Source organism: Scaptodrosophila lebanonensis, unplaced genomic scaffold, assembly GCF_003285725.1.
Source record: "Scaptodrosophila lebanonensis strain 11010-0011.00,11010-0021.00 unplaced genomic scaffold, SlebRS2 tig00000053-arrow-pilon, whole genome shotgun sequence".
NCBI lineage: Eukaryota > Metazoa > Arthropoda > Insecta > Diptera > Drosophilidae > Scaptodrosophila > Scaptodrosophila lebanonensis.
The window spans coordinates 3,684,393-3,707,035 of record NW_022060548.1 but is presented as its reverse complement, the minus strand read 5'-3'; the positions used below and the strand labels follow the sequence as shown (position 1 = coordinate 3,707,035).

Here is a 22,643-nt window from a genome sequence, read left to right as displayed (position 1 = left end):
CAATAACAATAACAACACAAAGACAAACATGCAAAGAGACATTGAAAACTTGTATCCTTTTGCCTGAGAATTTCTTAGTGATTTTGGCATTGGCATTGTTGCTGACGCTGTTGTTGGTGTTGTTGGTGTTTTTGCTGTGTTGCTGTTGCTGTTGCTGTCGTTGTTGCTATTGCTGTCGCTGCTGTTGGTGGCCGATAAAGATCACATGTGTAAATCATGTTCTGCACACGGCTGCTCCAACAACTGCGCCATGCATAAACAAGTAGTCGAGCTAAATGATACAAGCTAGCACACAAAACAGATCAGATCACATCCGACCCGATGGATCCCACTAGAGATGGTCTATGTAAATAGGCGTGATCGATAACAGTCGCCTCAGTCGAATGCGATGACACTTGATAACCCTTTCTCAACACATTATTAACGGAAGACAAAACATTGTATGATAATTGGGAACATCGAATTATTTTCTTTTTTACGAGTATTCTAATATTAAAAATATATAGAAAGAAATCTAACCTTTTATTCCTAAGTGAGCGCAAAGGTTTATTGACGATCTCTTATTTCCTAAATGTTGTTAAATGAAAAGCTTTATGTTTTCAACAATTATGTTTATATTGAAAAACCTTCTAAACATGTTTTAAAAAATTTCTGAATATCGGAAAACGGTACATAATTTTAAGTTCTGATCGTAAATATATTTTGAGAACCAAAATTTAGTCACGCGCCCATCTCTAGATGGACACTCTGGCATTTATGTGTTGTCACTTCTATAGGTTTCGGCGCTGTCGTCCTCACTTGAGCGACAGACGCTCCAATGGCCTTTCCAATTCTGTCGTCCCCGCCTGCCTCACATTATCGTAGATATGCACAATGTCTGGTTGATCACGCAGCGCGTCCAAAAATTCCCGATAGCGACGCAAATGGCGCTGCGCCAGGCTTATGTACTGCTTAGCCTGGAAACCTCTCTCCAGTTGTAGAACCTTATAGCCGCGTGACTTCAAGTCGGCGGCCATTGTTTTCATATCTGCTGTTTTGCACTTGAAAAGCACTTTCCCCATGGAGTAGTCTACAATATCGAAGCCTAGGGCACCACATCTGGCGACATCATAAGTTAGCACTCGTATAAAGTCCTTAAATTCGACAGTCAATTGATACGAGACTATAACCTCGATGAGGCCCAGTTCTTCGAATACATCGCCGGGATAATGGAATCGGGCGTTATAGCGACGCAAGGTGGCGCTCAACTTGCGTTTGAACCGCAGGAAATTATCGGTGCGTATTGTGCAGACCAATGAGGCCTCATGGTGGCAAAAATCCAAATATATCACATACGTCGCATGCTCGCGCTCGTAGTATTCACATTCGCGTAATATGCGATGTATGAGATTGCTGGTTAAGCGTTTCAAACGCTGGAACTCGGAGACTTTGGTGCGCAGCAGAGCATTCTCTTGTAAATTGATGGAACCGCCGCCCGTGTGCACGGCCAGGCGCAATTCATGGGCCCAGCCCAGCTCTGGTAATAGGCCCTTCAGATGTAGCCTCTCGGTGCTAGCTGGCGTTAAAAAGGCTCGATCACCATCCGTTGAAGGGCCTTGCTGTTCCTGTCTCTGTTTACCGGCTAACCACTTTGGAGACTTTCCCATATCCACAACCTTAGGTTCAGTCATGCGCTCGAACCCAGACATGCGTTTGGGTTCCACCCTCACTGATATTGTGGTTGTGGGCACCACTGCTGTTGTCTTCAGCGCGGGATTTTTCAAAATATTCACCAATGGATTTCTATCAATAACCAGTGGCGCAGTAGCGGTGGTTGTTGCCAAACGTTTTACTTTAGTCGGTGGTGCTTTGGTTGATGTTGGTGTAGTCAGTCCTATCTGCATGTCCAGGCCATTGCGCCTCAGCTCTGCGGCATCGCATGTCAAGGGCATGTCAACGCTCACCGATGGCGCTGACACCGCTCGACGGGATGTCAGCGATGCTGGCAGATAGCGTAGGTTGTATGGCTGACATTGGCCAATAGGCTGGCTCCTTAGCATTTTGATTTGAGATCAGTTGGGTCAGTTAACAGCAACTTCCTGGCCAATGTTACACGGGCAAGGCGAATTTAGTTTTTGTCACAATTGATTGTTAAGACTCAAGAATTTTGATTTGACTATCTAAGTTTTTTACAGCATTTTTGTTTAGGAATAATATTTTTACCTGCCAGCAGGTAAACAAATAATTGTAACTTTTTACTGACTGTTTAAAGGTGTTTCTAGAGATGTATGACAATTTTCTTGGAGATCATATTGAATTGAATGGGGGGTGATGGGCGCAATAAGAGCTTCAAGTATTCTTAAGACTTTTAAAAAAAACGCACGTGAACAGACAGAGTTCTCGTCATTGGATACACTTACTAACTTTACAACACGATTTCAAAAAAGTAAAATAATCTCGTATAAACTAGTACCTAGGAACGTCCACATGCCAAGTTTGGTTAATGTGCGCTTAACTGTTTCCGAAATCCAGGCGTTCATCCAGACGGACGGACATGATCGATTTCTCTCGTAATGCTAACCAAGAATATACATATATACACGACAGGTTCGGAGATGTTTTGCACACCGATTCCTTTCAAAAGCGATAGTTTCTACAGCAGCTATATAATAATCAGACTTTAACTAAGCAAAATATTTTAGCACAAATGCCTTTCAAATATTTAACAGCTTTATAAAACAAGCCATTATTTTACACAGACTCTTATGTAACTATTCTGTTATTTTCGATATGACATATGAAAAGTGTTCTGATTTGTTTCAATGTTTAGTTTATGTTGAAACCATTTACCATTTTAAAGTTGGAATAAAAGTAATAAACGTAAAGATATCTGATCGGGGAGTTATTGCTGATATTATCAATTAAATATACCTCTGCAGATATAGCATATCCTTAAAGGTTTGAGACTAGCTTTTGCTTAAAAAGATGCACCTAAAATATGTATGTAGCTAAACAAAATCATATTTGCTTAGAGCACACACAAATAATTTATAACAAGTTCTTCGAACCACATACAACTGAACCTATTTCATTTTTAAATATGATGTATTTTATAAAATATGCATAGTGTAATTATCTTTGACTTACCGTATCGGCTGCGGTCAAATTAATGCCCAGACCACCGGCACGCGTTGATAAAAGAAACACAAAGATATCGGCACGCGTTTGAAAATCGGCAACCATATCGCGACGCGCTGATATTTTGCTCGAGCCATCCAGACGCATATAGCGATGTTTGCGATGCCACATATACTCCTGCAAAGAACCACACCCAGAGTTTAGTAATTCAGTTTTTTCGAAACTTATTCAAACGCACCTCCAGCAAATCAATCATTTTGGTCATTTGCGAATAGATCAGTACACGATGTCCCTCCGCTTTAAGACGCGTCAGCAGACTATCTAAGACGAACAGTTTGCCTGCATCCGTGATTAACGTCTCCTTATCCGGCACTACAATCGATGACCAACCGCTGCGGGGCTTGCATAGAGTCAATCCGGTGGTAACCAGCTCTCGTCCCAAACTATTTTCGCATTGTAGATGACGTAATTGTGTCCAAGCAGCGGCGCGACTTTCACAGCTGAGGGAATAATATTTGATTAAAATACGATCTTTTACAATACCTTTAAATAATAGTTAATCATTACTAAGTCCTAAGCTACTATATATTTGACAAATTAATTTAGACTCACAAGTGACAAAAGCACCTAAATTTTACATTTTTTAAGAGTCTGTTTTGGTTTTAACATATATTTGGGATTTGGAATCGCGACGAAAACGTTAATTTACGGAAAATTCTAATTCATTTGCTTATAACTGTTCAGTATTGTCGATAGGCTTGCTTTTATCCTATTTATGTCTAACCAATACTTACTAGAGATGACGCTGCACAGCCTGCACACGCTGTCCCAGACCATAGAGAAATCGTGGCATTTGTAATGGCTCGCACTCGTAACGTCGAGGTTTACGTGGTCGATGCGGAAACTCGGGTAATAAATGCAGAGTTGTGACTTTAACATCACTCTTGGTGTTGGATTTCGTTTGAACCTCCACAGATTCAATTTCCAATTCCTGTTTAATGGAATCTTCACTCTGTTGCGCTTGTTGCTCGTCCTTCCCCATTTCCTGAATCAGTTTGGTCTTTTGCTTGAGTATTTTGGAGCGTATAACGCGGTGTTCAATGGTCTCCTGCATATTGACAGTGAGATAGTCCCCAAAGGCATAAACACTGCTCTCATTAGCGGTCTACAGATTAAACAGATGAGACAAATTAGGAGAGCTGTGCTTGTTGTCTATTTAAACACCCACCATTGCTGTAAAAATAAAAGGCCGCAAGTCGCTGTGACTAGCCAAATAATCCGTCATCAGTGTGCGTTCCAATGTGGGCTCCAGCAGTTGAAAACGGGAGTTATGTTGGAAAGCCCACCATTGGCGACGATAGGCAAGCAACGCGTATTTTACCAGAACTCGTCGATAATGCAGCAAACTGTAGAATTGTATCAAAAATTGTATATACTCTATAATTCCAAGACTATCAAGACTTACAATGTAATTAAGCCATTCAACGTGACATCTTCCATATCGGCAAGAGACAAGTCACAAAATCGCGTAAAACTAAAGCAGCTGTTAACATTTCTGTCCTCATAGCTGCCACCAAACAGGGACTGTTGTATGTGGGCCGATTTAAAGATGTTGAACCTGCAAATGAATAACATATTTAGAAATTTTGCTAAGCAATATTGTCATCTTTAAAGAACTAGAGGCTATCATAATTAGTTGCGCAGGAGCTTCAAAGGATTCTTTGTTATTGAGACAACTTTTACTTTAACATTATTATTTTCGTTCTTTTAAGAACTTACATATACATATAATACTCTTCAGTTCTGATTTAATAGGGAAGTAACTCGTATGTATGACTTTATGTTCTGTTTTCAATAAGCTGCTGTCATTTTATTTGCAATACAACTAATCAAAATTATTATATTGTTCTGCTGGTGATGTTTTAGAAAACATAGTATTAATTTATACAATCTATAGACTGTTTTTATTGACAAATTTGTTAAGGTAACTTTATGTTCGGTATTTAAGGGTAAGCCGAGTTATTGGACAAAAAAATGACTTGCTGTTTTTTTTTTAAATTTTCGTAGATACTAAAATAACCTTAAAACCGGGTTTCAAAAAAATTAATAACGAATAACGAACTAAATTCCCATTTACCAAAAAACTAGCTTTATGTGTAAAGCTCGTACGCTTAGACCATTTTCATAACCAAACTAATTCAAGTTTCCTAGAAAATGTTAAAAATTAGCATTCAATTCTTAAAGGAAGACTTTAGACTTTATAAAGGATTTAGTTCCTTAGAGGACATATTATTTCCATGGATTTATATATTTTCGACCACTCACCGATTGTATAGCAAATGTCGCTTGCTAGGCAACGCATGCTGAAGCAGGCCATCATTGAAGACCAGACGGGGTAAAACATACTCTGCACAACGCATGCTAAATGGACTTTTGGCATCCCGTCTCTCGAACAGCTCCGGATGGTTACAAACCTTGCGAAACTGCATAACCAAATTCATCAGATTTGAGGTGAAATTGCGATCGACATGTGATCCATCAGCGGCTGAGGTGCCACCGCCTCCATTGCTGGCCAACTGCAGCAGATCCTCGATGCGTATCTTCTGCTTCAATGCCATATACAGCAGTTTCTGGCGTATTGTGAGTGGACAGTAGACCATGATCTCAATTTTGTCAGACAGCTCGTTCTCCACATCTTTCTTGATGCGACGCAACATGAAGGGTTTCAGTATCATATGCAGGCGAGAAATTTGCAGTTCGTCAATGCCAGTCTTGTTCTCGGCATGCGATTCAATATCCTTGGAGAACCACTCATTGAACTCGTCATGCGAATCGAAGAGCGTGGGCATTATGAAATGGAGCAGAGCCCACAACTCTGCCATGCTATTTTGTATGGGAGTGCCGCTTAGCAGAAGGCGATTGCGACAATTGAAGCCCAGCAGGAGTTTCCAGCGCTGTGAGGCGGCACTTTTAATGGCCTGCGCCTCATCCAACACCATATATTGCCATTTGATGCGGTTGAAGTACTTGTAGTCCGAGACAATTAGTTGATATGAAGTGATAACCACATGGAAACTGGCCTCGCGTGTATGCAGATGTTTTTGCTCCCAGAATTGACGCAATATTTTGCGCTCATTCGGCGAACCCCAATAGGGTACCACATTGAAGTCGGGCACAAAACGCGCCATTTCCTGTTGCCAATTGTGCAGTGTGGAGGCGGGTGAGATGATTAGAAAGGGTCCCCAGACGCCATAGTGCTCGGCGATGTGACAGAGGAAGGCAATCGATTGGACTGTCTTGCCCAGACCCATTTCATCGGCCAATATGCCGCTAATTCCCTGATCATAGATATTGGCTAGCCAAGTCATGCCCTTAATCTGATATCCTTTGAGTGTGCCTTTAAAGAGCTTCGGTTGTGGTAAATCCTTGACTTGTGGCTCCTCTTTTATAATCTCTTCCCGTTTTACAGGTACATCGAAAGCTTTCGCCTTATCCAAATCCATTTGCAGAGCAGCTTGGGCATTAGCCTGCGCCAACTGTTTCATCTCGTCCGCATCGTAGTCATCGTAGGCAGCCAAGCGAGGATTCTGCTCCTCATCCAACTGATTTAGAATGCGTAATTGATCCGCCTCCGTGCCTTGACCCAATTTCTTAGACATAAAATGAGCATAGAGCTCGGTCTGAGTGATAAGGAAGTTGAGTTTTCGCTGCTGTCGCTTCACCTCGATGAGCTCCACATCCTGTTTGCGTTGCTCCTCTGCTTCGCGTTCCTGCTTTCTACGTTGATCACGTTCCACACGCTCGTAGCGCTTCCAATAGGTCAGCATTTCACGTGTCAGTCGCTTTGCCCGCCATACTGTCTCCTTCATAGTGCGCTGTGAGTTGATGGCGCGTTGACGCACCACCTTGGCGCACATGCCAGCCACACGCTTGCAATTAGCCAGCATCTCTTTGTGATTTGTGCTCTTGATACGCTGCAATCGACCTGACTCCTTCTTCGACATGATTTGCCAAATGCGACGTCGGCGAGCAGCCAAGGCCGCCGGATTCTTTCGCTTGCGACGCACACGCGTCACCTGACCATCGGGGCCGCCCACCACATCCACCTCCTCTTCGACCTCCTCCTCCTCTTCGGGATAGTCGGCAAGTTCACGATTATAATCAACCTCGCCATCAATGTCACCGAACTCGTCGTCCTCATCATTGCCGGGCAGTGTATCCCCAAACGTATATTTGCCAAGCTCTGAGGGTGGCACTTCTCCCGATTCCGGTGAATCGAGCAAAGTGCGCTTTTTGCGCCCCCTTCGTCGCTGCTTGGGCGGCTTGGGGCCCGCCTGCGCCTCTGCCAGGCGTGCCAACAATATTTCTTGCTTGGTGCGACGTCTCCGTTTACGGACGCCCGCCGTAGCTTGCTGGCGTTCAGCGAAAATATCATGATTTGACAGCAATCCGCCAGAATAGTACGCATATTGCGCATTCTGAGCAATGTCACAAGATACGTAAATCGGTAAAAGCAGTCCTCGGGTTGTTACAGACATTTACTTACCGTTGCTTTTTTGTAGTAATTCTTGCGCTGCCGCTGGTCCCGCATGTGTTCCCGCAGCAGCTGCTGCACATACGCATCCTCGTCGCTCAAATCCGTTTCGCTGTCTGTGTCACTTAAGAGCAAATCATAAAGCCATTCCCGATCACTGGTCAAATCATTGAAGTTATAAAGCTGCGTCTTGACGCTCTGCCGTTCTGCGAAATCAACCATTAAGATGGTTTTATGAATTGCAAATTCATATTAAATTGCACACTCACCCTCTTTAGTGCCCAGCAGTTGACGGCGTCGTTTTTTGTTCTTAACTTTTACAACGCCCACTGTGGAGGAGTTGTCTGTGTCGCCAGTAGCGGCATCCTCGGGAACACCGCCGGCCTCCGTGGGTATTCGTTCCGGTTCCTCCTCCTCCTCGGCGCTGCTCAGTGGCTGCTTCAGCACTTCTCGTGCCATGGCCATGAACGGACGCATATTTAGCGCTGCCTCCAGACGCTGTTTGGAAATTCGTTGACATATTAAATAATTAATATGTGTTAGCTAGTGTGCTAAAGTTACCTGAATGTGCAATGGGGCGGCCATTTGACGTGATTTTACATTGTTGGCATGCATTTTGAGACTCTCTGGACTTTGCCGATTACCTAAAACTTTCACGATAGCGTCTAATTGGCCTGCACGCTTCCCCGATGCAAATTTCCGTTACTCTGTGGCGCTGCAAATTGCACTTCGAATCGCAATTCGAAAATTTCTATCACGTAATAGCACAATTTTCGCATACGATGCGTACAATTTTTTTCTTCTTGCTTCGCCCTGCTTTCAATGTTTTGCACCTCTGCTTTGTACCACGCTGCGCACCCACATTTGGATGGCAAACAATATAAATTCTCTTCATACATTTTTCCGCGCGAGTCAGCTGTTTTTGCCGAATGCTTCGTGTTTGACGTTTGGACAGAGCTGCATTTTGGCTCTACAGTGCTGAAAATCATTTAAACTGAATTCCCTTTTCAGCCTTAATATATGAATTAATGCATTTACTAATACTCAATTGTTTTTACATCCAATGTTTTTCATCATTAAATGTTTTTCGTTTAATAAAAATTGCATTCTGAAGTTAGATTTCAAACAAATGTTATTTATAGTGCATGAACGCGCGCGCGCATCATTGTGCTTACGCGCCCATCTGGCAATATTAAATTAATTTGGTCAACGCTTTCCAGCACTCTTAACCGACCCATAACAGCTGTGGCAATGGCTTGGCAAACCGGCTTAATAAAAACTATTTTGGATGCTCAAAATTTAATTATATCAACAGACAAAGCTGTTGTTATTGCCGACAAATATGCAAAGGCGCGCCATCATTATTTGGTGCTGCCAAAGGAAGACATTGCAAGCATATTCCAAGTAAGTTGCAACATGTTGCACATTAGTCTGAAACAAATAACCAATTAGAGATGCGCCAAAATCACTACCTGTGATGAGTTGCTAAAAGTCACTGCGTAGTAGCCGCAGTTAGCCGGCAATGCACTTTATAGTAGCAGCGCATAATTCACAGTTTTTCTCATCACTAATAGCTTTTCTTTATTGCATTAAGTTAACGAAAGCGCATCTTCCGCTGCTGGAGGAATTGCATTTGCTCGCTTGCAATATTATCGAGGTACGCGGTGAACAATTCGATAATTTTAAAATTGGATTTCATGCACAGCCGAGTATGCAACGTTTGCATTTACACGTCATTTCAAAGGACTTTGTATTGGATGGTTTGAAAACCAAAAAGCATTGGAATAGTTTCAATACAGACTTCTTTTTATCGTACGATGGTAAGTTTCGTTTGAAAAACGTGCTCAGCACCACGCCCTGCATTTTCTAAGAAAACAACTGTTTGTTTTTTAAAAAAGAATCTTATGAATTATCAATTAAATGTTTCCCAGCCCTCTACGCTCAACTGTCTGCTAACGGCTCTATACACAGTCTGCCGAAAAGTTTAATTGATGAACTACTAGCGACCCCTTTGAAATGCAATCAGTGTGCGTTTCTAGCGAAAAATATACCAATTCTAAAGAATCATCTATTGGAGCACTCTCAGTCACTCTAAAACTGTATTGGTCGTTTTACAGCACTGAACATTTTATTAAGTTTGTAAAGTTTTTTTTGTTTCCTGTCGCTGTAAATACTTGTAACCCATCTCGAAATGGGGGCTATACAGAAATATGAATATAGACGTGAGAAATTGACACGCGAAATGAAACAAAAAGAAAATATAATTCTCGAAAGCGATCGTACCGTAGTCTTAAAAGATAAATACCCGAAGGCAATGTATCATTTTTTGGTGCTAACGAAAGAGCAGATTAAAGACGTAACAGAGGTAAATATATTACACAAATTTGAAGCAAATATGTATATGTTATTGTCTTGTTTATTTTTAAGCTGACACGCGATCATTTGGATTTGCTTGATCACATGATGGAAATGGCGAATAAAGTGATTGAAAGGCAGGATGAGATACAATCGAGCCACTTCCTTATAGGCTTTAAAATGGAACCATTTATGTGTCGTCTAAACATGCATGTCATCTCAAATGATTTCTTTTCACTGTCGTTGCGTCGTGTTCGCCATTGGAACATCTTCAATACGGATTTGTTTCTAAGCTATCGTGCTGCCTACGCTATGTTGAGGGTCAAAGGGTCTATCGAACCCTTGCCCCACGATAAAGTGGAGCAGCTGTGGGAGGCCTTGCCATTGAAATGCAATCAATGTGATTTCACTTCAGACACTTTGGTGCAGTTAAAAGGCCATTTGGGATATCACTGGCAGCAACGACAGAACAAATTGCACATTAATAAAGTGTTGAAGATGATGGATGAAGTCAAGTTGAATGACGCACCAACTACAACGACACTGAAAGCGGAAGATCTAGTGAGTGAAATAGATAAATCCAACGCCATTATGCCAAATGATCAAATCACTACAAAGCCAAAAAATTGCAATCAAAAAATCAAAATCAATCAAAATGCTGGGCAGAATGAACAGCAAAATCAGGCATCTTTTCGTCAGCAATCTGGTTCTAGCAAGAACTTTCAAATGCAAGGTGCGGTTCCAAAACAGCAGCAATTTCAGAAGATTCATCACCATATGCCAAATGGAAAACAGTTCGAGCCCAATCAACCACATGTACCTACGCATTTCAATCCGTTTAAACAGACCCCACAATATGAATATCATTTGAATTCCGAGTTCAATCCATTTCCACAACACTCAGCTCAAATAAATGCGGCGACACCTATTGGAAATCCGCCTACCGGTTTCCGACCCTTTCGGCAATATATGGCTCTGAAAGGCTCTGATTCAACTGCACCCAATGGAAATCCGAATGCTTTTAAGGGCGGAGCAAACTGGAAGCCCCCGAATCAATATAAGAAAGGTCCGCCCGGACCGAATCAAAGACAATTTAATAATCAGCAAGAACAGCAGCAGCAGGCACATCAAAATACGGCCGGAAGTCAAAACGGAAAACCCTTTATAAAGAAACAGTGGCAACCGAAGCAACCATATAAAAAAAATCAAGCTAAAGGATCCCCATCATCCCATGGTAACAAACAAGAAAACTCTCCATCCGATGGTAATCATCAGGGTCAAAGTTCAACCCATGGACCATCTTCCATGAATTTCAATACCAAGAAGTGAAATTCCAAAACACTTTTCGAATGATTATAAATTGAAATTTACACTTTGATGAACTATTGTTGTTATAGAGGTACTAACAAAAGAATTTGTCTACGTTTGTAATATTTTCCTAAAAAAATTTTTTAGGTTAGTGTACGGTTCTTATATTGACCAATTTAAATATTTTAAAATTACAAATATTTAATATTTATACTCTGTACATGAAATGTATATTAGGTTTGCGGGAGCTGAAAAATTTAACAGACAGAAGGAGGCGTGGCAGACCCCACAAAGTATATATATTCTTGACGAGACGAATCGATCCCCTGTCTGTCTGTCTGTCCCTATGAACACCTGGATCTCAGAGACTATAAGTGCTAGAGACACCAAATTTTGCACAAAGATGCCTTATGTGTGTACGCTATACGAGTTTGTTTTATTTTTTTGATTTCCCACTTCCCCCCTATGGGGGTTTTCCCGATTTTCCATTAGTATAATCGCCCATATCTCGGAGACTATAAGACCAAAAAAAATATGTACAATTTTCTTTTTCTGCGTTTTTAAAATATTTTTTATAGTTAACGTATTCGCTTGTAGAAACAGATGTTTACATGCAGCTCAGCTACAAAATCGCTGAGTAATCATTTTTGGCGCGCTCAAGTTACTGTAAACATTTCTACAGATCAAAAAGTCGCCTCATATACTCGCTCAGTTAATCTAACTCTCTCGAATCTAACAGATTAAAGCTCTCAGAGAAAAGTGACACAGAAAAGCTTTTAAAGCTCGTTTCCAAAGTTGTAATTAGAGGGAAATGCAGCATACATTAAGGATGTAAATCAAAGGGAAAACATCGATGTGTTTTTAAAAAAATCTATGTTTAAAAAAAATAAATTTTTATGTAAAAAGAGAGTCATAACGGGAAGAAAATCAATAGAGATGTTTTAAATCAAAAATTTTTAGAAATCAAAAGAGGCTGTCATTGTATTTTAATGTTGTTTACTAATAAAGTAATCGTAATCGTGACTTTTAATGAACTTGTCTGATTTCCTTAAAAATAAACTTATATACAGTTTTAAAAGTTTGTTTAAGTGTGACATTATATACAAATGAAGATCAAATTATTAACAATCTAAAATGAATAACAAAAAAAACACATATTAATGAAAACATAAAAAAAATTGAAATACAAATATACCTTCTCCGCTGAACTGCACAAATAAATGTGGCCGCCCAACAAAACATGAACAATGTTCGATTTGTAGACAAACATCGAAGGATCGACGATGTATCGCAAGAAAAAAAAATTTGCACCGTGTTAAAAACATTTCGATGGTCAATTCATCGATGTTTTTCTTACATCCCCAGCCTGCATTATTACTAAGGCGAATTAGTGTGAATTAGTTCTAATTTGTAATAATATGTATTAGGCCGAAGCTAGAAAAAACGTTCATGAATGCGTTACAAACATTACTCTATAAATATATTCGATAAGAATTATCGATTAAGACCAATGCATTATCGATACACTCAATGCATTAGCAGTAGGGATGTAAAGAAACATCGATGTATCGAGCATCGACGATGTTTTTTTTACCACGATGCATCGATGTTTTCTGATGGTTTTTTGCTAATGATGCATCGTCGATCCATCGATGTTTGTCCAAACATCGAACATTATTCATGTTTTTTTGGGTGATGCTTTCATTAAAATGTGTATTTTGTAATACTTGTATACATTTTAGATTGTAAAACATTTGATCTTCGTTTTTCATATATAATGTCACAGTTAATATAATTAAAAAGCGTAGCTAAAACGCGTCGTTGATTTTAAAACTGTATATAATCTTTTTTTAAGTAAGCCATACAAGTTCATTAAAAGTCAATATTACGAGCACTTAATTGATTAAAAACATTAAGTAAATTGCTATGACATTCTCTTCTGATATATAAAGTTTATATTATAAACATTTCTTATTTTAAACATCTGTGTTGATTTTCTCCCTAATAGCCTTTTTTTCTATGGAAAGTTAATTTATTAAAACATCGGTGCATCGATGTTTGTATGCGATGCCTCGACCATGCATCGATTTTTTATAAAGAGACATCAATGTACATCAACACCGATGTTTTTCTTTCGATTTACATCCCTAATCAGCCCTGCATGAAGTTCTGCCCGAACTAAAATAAAACTCTGTGATTTCCAGCTAAATAAACGGGAAGACGAAAAATAAAATGGCAGAGGCTGGAGAACAAGAAAATCTGGCACACGAACGAGGCCAGCTGGTTCGCGACTTGTTGGAGGGTAAACATATAATTATGGAAACCGATCGCGCTGCTGTGATGAAAAGCGTAAAACCAAAAGCACAATACCATTTCCTCGTGCTGCCGAAGGAGGATATAGCGAATGTAACTGCGGTAGATATCAACAATACGTTCCTAATGAAGATAATGATGAGTTGGGTGCAGATAATAATTTGTATTACATACTTATATTGTTGCAGCTAACACGGGATCACTTGGATTTACTTGATCATATGGAAGAATTGGCAAATCAGGCAGTGGCGAAGTACAGCGCGTTCCCATTGAGCAATTTTCTAGTGGGTTTCAAAATGAATCAGTTTATGGATCGCCTCAATATGCACGTCATCTCAAATGATTTCTATTCTCCCTTATTGCGTGGCAAACTCCAATGGAATAACTTTAATACAGAGCTCTTCTTAAACTTTGATTATGCTTGCGCCCAGCTGTGTTGTCGAGGCTTTATCGAGCCTATGCCTGCGAAAAAACAGCACGAACTTTCTCTCTCAGCTCCAATTAAATGCAATCAAAAGGGATGCGATTTCTCTGCGGATAATTTTTTTGCATTTAAACCCCATATTGGTTTCCATTGGGAGCAACGAAATCTTCAGACTAGCGAGCAATATGCTGAAGCACTGGAGATGCTGGAGAAAATGCAATTGGATAACCCAACTGGCCATCACCGAAACTGGCGATCCGCTAGGCAGCAGCCCGGGCCAATGATACATCCCGCTCAGGTAAATGTGGTTCGCCTTAACTATACTTTAGACAAATAATGGATTTTTTAATGTAATTAAGGGCAAGCAATATTGGAAACAGAGGGGTCCGTCTGGGTTCCAAAATCAGCCTCAGAAACTACAGCCTAAGCAGGAGGATTATTCTGCAAAACCCCAGGAAGCAAATGGCAATGCTCCCGGATCTCAAAAACATACACCATTCAAGCAGAAGAAATGGAAACCAAAGCCAAAGAATGAAAAGAAAGAGCAGGAGCAAGAACAGACTGCATCGCCAAAAGCTGGAGCTCAGCAGAAGGAACCGTCCGCTACAAAAACTGTGGAAAAGCCATCTGAAAAGCAAGCTGAAAGCTAGCCGTAATCAACTCTCAAATATATGAACATTATAGAGAGCTAAAAGGCTTTGACCTAGTTATTAATAGATAAGTAAGTACTATATGCTTGAATAGTTTTCTACAAAAACATAAACGAAATGTTGAATAATCGAAATACGTTTATTTGAACACTCACTTATTGAGACGAAACGGTTCCACGTTCTTGATTCCTTTTTATTGCAGACTGCAACTAAGCATCTAAATTCTGATTTCCGGTTACTTTTTTTTTATATATCGTGTACTGATACAACTATTTTGCATTTTAAACACAAGATGTTTGGAATATTTACTGTTTCATAAAGTTATTTACGAAATTAACTGGAGAATAAATAATCTCTCTGGCGAATCTGAACTGAAAAATTTAACTTGCCAAGATATTTTGGAATTCCTGTGAAGTTTTTTTTAAGATTAATTCCTATAAGAAACATGATGAACATGAAAACATAGATTAAAGAATTCTAACGATATGTAGTTGAAAAGATATTTATTTTGGAGATGAACTGCTGAATTGCACGATGAATGAACATGAATATTTTTTAAAAGATGAAAAATTTAATTAAAACGTTTTCCAAAAAGTTGATTTGAATTTGTCAGCATACGTTTTAAACATAAATGAAGTTATACTATATGTGTTGATTTCTAATAAAAATCATTTGCATTCAGATTTTCAATAGTATTTATGTGATTTTCTAGGCAGTTGAATTGATAGCAATTTTTATATTCATTATGAAAATCAGAACAAAGTCAATAGCCGGTCAGCTACTTCGACATAATATCTTCAGTGCCACGACCTTGCCAGCCAATGGGCATAAATTTAGCGTAAGTTTCGTTCAAAGTTTTGATATATGCCAAATACATACATCGAAGGCCAATGGGTTTATTTAAAGTTTGGCAAAACTGTTCAGCTGTTTAATTAAAAACAGCAACACGTTTCTTAAATCTGTCAGAATCAACGTCCACATGCGTGTTCCCTAAAGGAACCAATAAATATTCTGTTCAGAAACTTGAACAAGTTAAACAAACTGCATGTGCAAAATAAGTATTTGTGTACTTAAAAAAATGTTGATTTTTCTTTAAAAAAAATTTTACAAGTAAATTGGCCAGCCCGCGGGCTATGTGCAAAGATTAGATATTTTAAAATATGTGGATAACAAAAGTTAAAGAGCAAGGCAACCTCTCAGCAATTTGAATGTTCAATTAAAGCAACAAGATTCTATTTAAAATCCCTGAAATTATTGGCAGGCATAAAAATGGCTAAATGTATGGCCAGGCTAGCCCGCCGACATGGCTAATTAAACGCGGCAGCGAACAAGTTCAGAGGCAACAGCAATCTCTGTTAACTCGCATGGGACGCATTTAATCCTGCTTATTACTCTACGTTGTGTGGGTGTGTGTGTGTGTGTGTGTGTGTATGTGTGCGTGAGTCCTTGGGTGAGAGGTAACTTAACTTCAAAGCCAATGTCATAGTCAAGTTCTAGGCTTCAACTAAATTTAGAGCTGCTTATGAGCCCATTAGCATTTAAGGTTAAAATGAACTGAAAACGCTGAGCTCTTCCGAATAAGTAGCTGGGCCCCAAACGTACAAATTATTTAAATTAAATAAATTATTTAAAGTGCTGACGCCCTTGACACAATTTTGAAGCAGACGGAAGTCTGAATTAAACATTAACTGTTGAAATTTCAAATGCTATAAGCCAAGAGGATAAAGGGTGAAGTTTCAAGTTTCAAGAAACATTTACAACATTTGAAAAATATCTTCATCAAGATGAATGAAAATCGAAGCCAATGGCGCGACTAGGATTCGAAAAGATTCCATTTTATGAGAATGAAATTGTGAATACTTTACTTTAATTTAAGAGGGGAAGCTATCTTTTAAACTTAAAAGCTGTGCAGATATTAGGAACCGAGGCAAATACATAGAAGAAATTGTCTGCAAGCGAGAATCTTTCACTGCAAATCTTTATAAATTAGCAACAATGGAAATATATAATAAAACTAGTATACCATTTAACACTTTGGGTACAGGATATAAAAATATATAAAAATGCTAAACAAAAATCTGTTGACTTTAAAACGTGTGTTTATAAAATGAGTAACAAAGTAACTCGAGTGTTTAAAGGATTTGAAAATATTTCCGTAGTAAATGGAAGCAACGAATTGAAGAATTGAGGAAGATAGCTCAGCAATAAAGAGTAAGTTTCGTTGAAAGAAACGAAACAGAACTTTGTTGAGAATTTGTTACTTTTAAGATATTTGTAGGGGCTTGATCCGAAAATAATGTAATAAGATCTATTGTAGTTTTCATAGTGTTTCGAAATATATCTTTATCGCTGAAACTTTTTAAATTATACGATAAAAAGCGATTCAATAATATTAGATACGCAGATCTAAGCCCATTCCACTATTAGGCCTCTATTGTTGCAGTATTAAGCTAATATAATTTTACACCATTATTCCTTTAATAATATTTTATTATTTCACGACTATTTCATTGCTATTCCACTGTTATCACACTATTGTTCGACTTAACACTTTGTGAACCGAATAGCTCATTATTTCAGTTTCAGTTACTCAAAGCTTGATCGAATGCTGATGTAGAAACGGGCCTACATTATTTTAGTTAATTAAAATGTAAACTGTCAATACAGCCTGCTTCCATGAGCCAGACCACTGAGCCCTTTAAAAAGGCCACCACGGCTGGCCCATTAAGTTATTGTTAAATGGCCAGCGGCAAATTTGCGCTCAGCGTTTTCATTAACTTTGCGACTTTACAAAGCCGAGCGCTGTATAAACTAAATGAGAACTAATCCACTTGGTGGTGTGTTATTTCACTAGAATCTTGTAAACAATAAGCTACGACCAGGTAGCCATGTCGTCTAATCCCTGCTTGCATTTTAGAGCACGTACACAAAAATTACAACTCCAGCAACAACGGCAACAACAAATTGCCCGCTGTGTGCGCAATAAACAAAATTCAAGGCAACAACCCTGAGACAAGGCTGACGCTGACTTTACTTTTCTGGCTGTTGTTGTTGCTGCTGCTGCTGCTGCTGCTGTAATTTAAACTCGACGCTCTCAAATGTGTTTGTGTGTCACAGTGTCAAGGTGTCTGGTAAAAAAAAAAAGAAAAAGTGAACCAAAACAGCGGCAGCAGCAAAAAAGGGCGAATCAAAGCTTACTCAAAAAATGTGAGCAGTCCCATCATTTATGGTTTGAGGAGCACCCCCACATTTGCCCATCAACAGCCCCATTAAAGCTGTCTTCCACGCCCGAGCAAACATTTTGGCGCATACTACAAAGCCTTGCCACCTGTTTGTTATCTGTTCCAAGCAACAGGCCATTCATAAAGCGCGCCTTACTGTGCTTTTGAGTGAAAGAGAGCCCAGCGGTGAGCGCTCCCAAGCTTTCGAAAGGGGTTGCTGAGCTTTCGAGTGGAAAAACATCGCACAGCTTTCGCACCTTCAAATGTCACGGAGCACGTGGGTGTCTTGATAACATTTGGATGTTCGTGTGGGTGTTGCAACGTTGCCATATTTCAGCATATTACAATTACGGTTTCAAATGTCGGCGCAAAAAAAGGTTAAATTGATATTATCGCAATTAAATTATGTTGCGCAACCTAGGATATTAAAATGGTTCTTTTAAAACGCAATTAAGTTTAATATTATAACTAGAAAGTAAGTAACAGCGCACAAATATTACTTTAAAATTCAAATGAATTATTGTTTGATATTTACTCAAGAGGGAAGTAAGAAATTAAAGGATATAAAAAGAATTTATTTATAAAATGAATAACGAAAACTTTGGATTGCATGGGAATGCTTAAAAATAAAACTCTCAACTTAAAAATAAAACTCTAATTAGTCTGCCAGCAGATAATTTGTTAAAATCGGCCAACTAGATCCAGTATTTCCTGTAAGTAGCGGACATAGAAACGATCTACCGATTCTACAATTTCTTCTCCCTTTTACTATTGTAGCGAAATTGGATGTGTCGTGGTTCAGTATTATCTATTAACCTAGAACCAAGTCAGTTTATAAAATCCAACAAAAGCGCGTATTAAATAGTAATTCCAGTCCACCTTGGGTCCTTTCAAACAAACAATCGACAATATATGGAAATTTTATGCTCCAAAAAGGCGATCGTTAAAGAAGCTAAATGTTAGACTTTGTAAGCTGCAATGGTTTTAAAAGTTAAGATAGCAAGCAACTAATCCGCTTTTTAGTACTAGCTAACAAGAAATTCTTAAAAAGTTTGTTACGCTATTATATTTGAGAATAAAATGCTATTAGTGCCGTCAATTTCTCCTCTTTCATTCGCAAAACTAAGATGCAATAATTATTTATTAATGTTGTTGATACTGAGCAAAATTTAATTGCCATCTCCATAAGTATTTGATGTACAAAACTAGTATTAGTTACAGAAATTGATCGAATTAAACGAAAGTTTGCTTGTGCCATAAAAGTTTCTTTGCTTTATTTTCTAAATCTAATACTTATATCGAATCAGGCTCTTCAAAATAATGCTAACTGAAATGAAAACACCGGTCTTATTGTTTGAAACTCTAGCCTTATATAACAACATTTAATTCATATTATTTAAACTCCTGCTACCTTTGCTACGCAGTGTCTATTTTTTCCGACACTTATGCTATAGAAATCGTACAATAGTTTAAAAATATTGGTGACATTACTTAGTGCCTCGATCAAATTCAAATTGTTTTTATTTAAACACTTAAACAAATATAAATATGCAACTGCATTCAAATTAAAACAAGTTTTCATGCACAAAACTTAATTTTTTCTGGCATGCATGTTAAATTAAATTAAATTCAATTAAGGCCAACCACATAGTTTCACATTTGTGGTGAACATAATTAATGAGTGTTATTTACATTTAAACTGCATTTAATATTATACTTTAAAGGCAGTGTTTAGTTTTTACTTTCCAAAAAAACAACCACAAACAATCACATAAACGCATTTATTAAATGGCCATCAGCAGCACATGCTCACTCATTCTTTATACCATTTTAACATGAAAACTCATGAGCACTGCCACCTGTTAAATATTCAAAAATGGAAATTTCGATTGTTATGCCGCCCCCTCTCCAGCATCGTGCCATCGAACCATCGTACTCTGCAGTTGGCATTGTTGGATGCACAGGCGAGCTGTGCCTGCCATATAAAATGTTATTTATATGCTGATGATTTTTGTTGCCGATTTTACAGAAGCATCTGCAAAAATAGCAAGAGAAAAAATACATATATGTACATATATATGTATATATGAGATGGAAATACAATGCCTGTGGGTTGGCTTTATAGCAGATAATCCTTTTTTGAGGCACATTATGACAAGGCAACAAAAACCAACAACAAGGACGGAAGAAACAACGACAACAACATGAACTGTGCGATTTAAGCAATTTGCACATTCTGCACAAGAACAACAGTAACAAGAATAATAATAACAACAACAACAACAACAAAGAGTGCCAATAGTAATAACTTTTCATAGCGCGTCATTCTCGTTAAACGCCCCCCAATGAACACAACGGCTATGGAAGTCAAGAGGAAGCCTCGAAGTGTGTGTGTGTGTGTGCATGAGTGTGAAGATATATATACATATGTCTAGGGTCTCATACCACTTGCTCTGAATTACATGGGCGTGCTTCAATAATTTAACACTGCCCTGCCATTTGCTCTGCAATTGTTTGTTCTGCGCATTTCCCGGCTACCCTACCCTCTGCATTGTCTATGTGTGCACTAGGAAATAAAAGTGTTGGAAAGCGCGTAAAATAGTAAACCATATGGTTCAGGCATCGTTGGTGTGTGGACATTTTCAATGGTTCTAATATTCGAGTTAAAGAATTTGTCAAATTAATGAAGTATGTATAAAGAAAAAATAAAAATGCTTGTCGGCTTTTGTTCTATATTTACAGAATTTTTTCCAAATCAAAAAGGCGGCAGCCCAGCCCTGGTAGCCATGACATCGATATGACATTATTTCAGCGATGAATTGGCAAAAATTACCTTTTTTTCCCCCTTTTCTCTCCTTTTCGTTCGATAGTTCGATTATTAGTAATGCTCAATAGCTTCGATGGCCTGTTTATTGCTTAAAACATCGGGCTTCTCAGAATGCGTTTCAACCGCAGACTCCATCCCTTTATTGTTGCCAATCTCTTAGAACCATTTTTTCAAGTGTGCAAAATTGAAATAGTCTGAGAGTTCTCGTCATTTATTAGTTTGCCATTTGTAGTCCTGAGAAAATATAATAATAATTTCCATACAAAAATGTTGGGTTGTTATAATTTTTGTAACTCCGTTGAATTCTGAAAAGAAACATCACATTGACGTCATTTAACTTAGACCTTACACCTAAGACCTAGAAATATTAAACAAGTCTTAACATAACTTAATTATTTAGTCAATTATAATCAAAAATCGTACTAATATTCAAATAAATTACTACTTTTTATCCCCAAATGCATATTATTAATATTTTTGTTAGTAAATAAAATCCGCTTTTGATTTCATAATTGATTGGGGGGTTTTTTTTTGACACTAGACACATATCTTGAATAATACAAAACTCATTATTCATTTATTTTGCTTACCTAATCGGTAGTTAGAGAACTAATCCTAAATTCCTATGTTATTTTATAGCCAGAACGACTAAAGCCTGCGGGCTGATTTGTTCATATTATTCAGCGTATGTTTAGTTTAGATATCGGCATAACAATTGCCTTTATATTCAAATTGTTTTAAACGGTAGAATTATACTTGCAATTGCTTTGATTTTGTGCAGTGTAAATCCCGTTTATGCTATTGTCGCGGCTTAAGGCGCAATTTATGTTACATTTACATATACATATGCAGAACGTGAGGCGCAATCCTTTTTAATGCACAACACATGTTTCCCGATGTTGCGTAGAGTTCTTCTGTGCCTGCAGGCAGCAGCGACACGCAACAAACGCACACAACTTAAATTTGATGGGCGGCAGCTGGGCGGCTACGTGGCGTATGAGTAATATGCCAATTTCCCTTTCTTGCATTCTCCTGTTGCGTTTTGTCACTTTCTCGCGCTCTTCTTTTTATGATTTCTCGTTGCCAGCGGTGTAAAAATATTTTATGCGCTGTCGGTTATTGTGTCACTTGCTTGCGACATTGCGACTGCATTGACATTGCGTATACGCCAACGCGGTCGGCGGTCCTTAAAGCTACTAAACCCTAGCGAAATGACAAGCAAATGTTTACATTGGATGACGTGGCGTCAGAGAAGAAGCGTGTTGGCGCAAAGGTTGAAAGCCAGTGATATACATTGTTTTTTTTCCGCAAGTGATAAAATGTTAAACCAAGAAGTAGCTGCAGGTGTAGCTTTGGCAGGTGTGTGGGTGTTGGTTTTAAGGAACAGAGAACGTGTAATGCTGTCAGATATGGAGGAAGAGTGGCGCATGTTGTACAGGGAATGCGGCGAGGACTAACAAGGCATAAAGTTCTGTTGTGTTCTGCGTTTTATGACTTGACAGAGTTACGGCTAATTATGAGTGCAGGCCAGGAATAGGATCTAGTTAGAAAATTGGGATAGAAATGAGCAATTTTTAAGCAGAATTTATCGTAATAATTGTTTTAAAAAAATATGCCTCACTGAAATTTAGTCATATAGTATAGGTATTTAAATGTTGCTATGCATATCAATGGCAAATAAAATAATTACAAGTATAATACAATTTTGACAGAAAACAGCTTTTATTTTGGATTTTAATTGTTAAAAAATGGTTCTTTTAAGACAATTTGTTGAAGATTTCGGCAGTATAATAATTTTTTCTAATTATGCAATTTATTGTAAATAATTTAATAACGCTTTTACATACAAAAAAGAAATTCAACCAAGCATCTGGATGGATGTAACATATGCAAA

The 22,643-nt window shown here is 38.4% G+C and overlaps 4 protein-coding genes across 6 annotated transcripts in view; 2 read left to right on the top strand and 2 right to left on the bottom strand.

Annotated features, from left to right (window-relative positions):
* The window catches only part of LOC115624352 (chromatin-remodeling ATPase INO80), a 49,675-nt gene extending 41,214 nt beyond the window's left edge, over positions 1–8,461 (bottom strand). Inside the window, exons 1-9 of the mRNA XM_030519010.1 lie at positions 8,213–8,461; positions 7,921–8,149; positions 7,664–7,857; positions 5,443–7,595; positions 4,583–4,735; positions 4,346–4,523; positions 3,912–4,282; positions 3,356–3,617; positions 3,127–3,294 (exon numbers count right to left, since the gene is read on the bottom strand). Coding sequence (XP_030374870.1) covers positions 3,127–3,294; positions 3,356–3,617; positions 3,912–4,282; positions 4,346–4,523; positions 4,583–4,735; positions 5,443–7,595; positions 7,664–7,857; positions 7,921–8,149; positions 8,213–8,266 — 3,762 coding nt within the window. The 5' untranslated portion in view covers positions 8,267–8,461. The remainder of the gene's footprint in view (positions 1–3,126; positions 3,295–3,355; positions 3,618–3,911; positions 4,283–4,345; positions 4,524–4,582; positions 4,736–5,442; positions 7,596–7,663; positions 7,858–7,920; positions 8,150–8,212) is intronic.
* LOC115624357 lies at positions 597–2,174 on the bottom strand. Its single transcript, XM_030519016.1, has one exon. It carries the CDS (start codon positions 2,037–2,039, stop codon positions 795–797), a length of 1,245 nt encoding a protein of 414 aa, XP_030374876.1. The 5' UTR covers positions 2,040–2,174; the 3' UTR covers positions 597–794.
* A 441-nt stretch (positions 8,462–8,902) lies between the features above and the next one.
* LOC115624335 (aprataxin-like protein) lies at positions 8,903–11,534 on the top strand. The gene is given in 4 exon segments (XM_030518984.1): positions 8,903–9,055; positions 9,246–9,471; positions 9,583–10,016; positions 10,079–11,534. Coding segments are annotated over 4 exon segments (2,070 nt in total). The 3' UTR covers positions 11,336–11,534.
* On the top strand, positions 11,273–14,829 carry LOC115624337 (aprataxin-like protein). 3 transcript variants are annotated; one of them, XM_030518986.1, is made up of 4 exons: positions 11,273–11,405; positions 13,519–13,729; positions 13,816–14,349; positions 14,411–14,829. In XM_030518986.1, exons 2-4 carry the CDS (start codon positions 13,547–13,549, stop codon positions 14,699–14,701), a joined length of 1,008 nt encoding a protein of 335 aa, XP_030374846.1. In that variant the 5' UTR covers positions 11,273–11,405; positions 13,519–13,546; the 3' UTR covers positions 14,702–14,829. The 3 variants fall into 3 exon arrangements, with proteins under 3 accessions (XP_030374846.1, XP_030374849.1, XP_030374848.1); XM_030518989.1 differs by lacking the exon at positions 11,273–11,405 and adding an exon at positions 13,127–13,168; XM_030518988.1 differs by lacking the exon at positions 11,273–11,405 and having other exon boundaries at positions 13,465–13,729.
* The last annotated feature ends 7,814 nt before the right edge of the window (positions 14,830–22,643 follow it).

What these genes read in the sequence shown, in the direction of transcription:
- LOC115624357 (XM_030519016.1), bottom strand. Translation starts at nt 2,039, where the DNA reads ATGCTAAGGAGCCAGCCTATTGGCCAATGTCAGCCATACAACCTACGC.
- LOC115624337 (XM_030518986.1), top strand. Translation starts at nt 13,547, where the DNA reads ATGGCAGAGGCTGGAGAACAAGAAAATCTGGCACACGAACGAGGCCAG. An exon ending in ATATAGCGAATGTAACTGCG is followed by an intron (nt 13,730 to 13,815) that starts GTAGATATCAAC and finishes ATATTGTTGCAG; the next exon opens with CTAACACGGGATCACTTGGA. An exon ending in CAATGATACATCCCGCTCAG is followed by an intron (nt 14,350 to 14,410) that starts GTAAATGTGGTT and finishes AATGTAATTAAG; the next exon opens with GGCAAGCAATATTGGAAACA.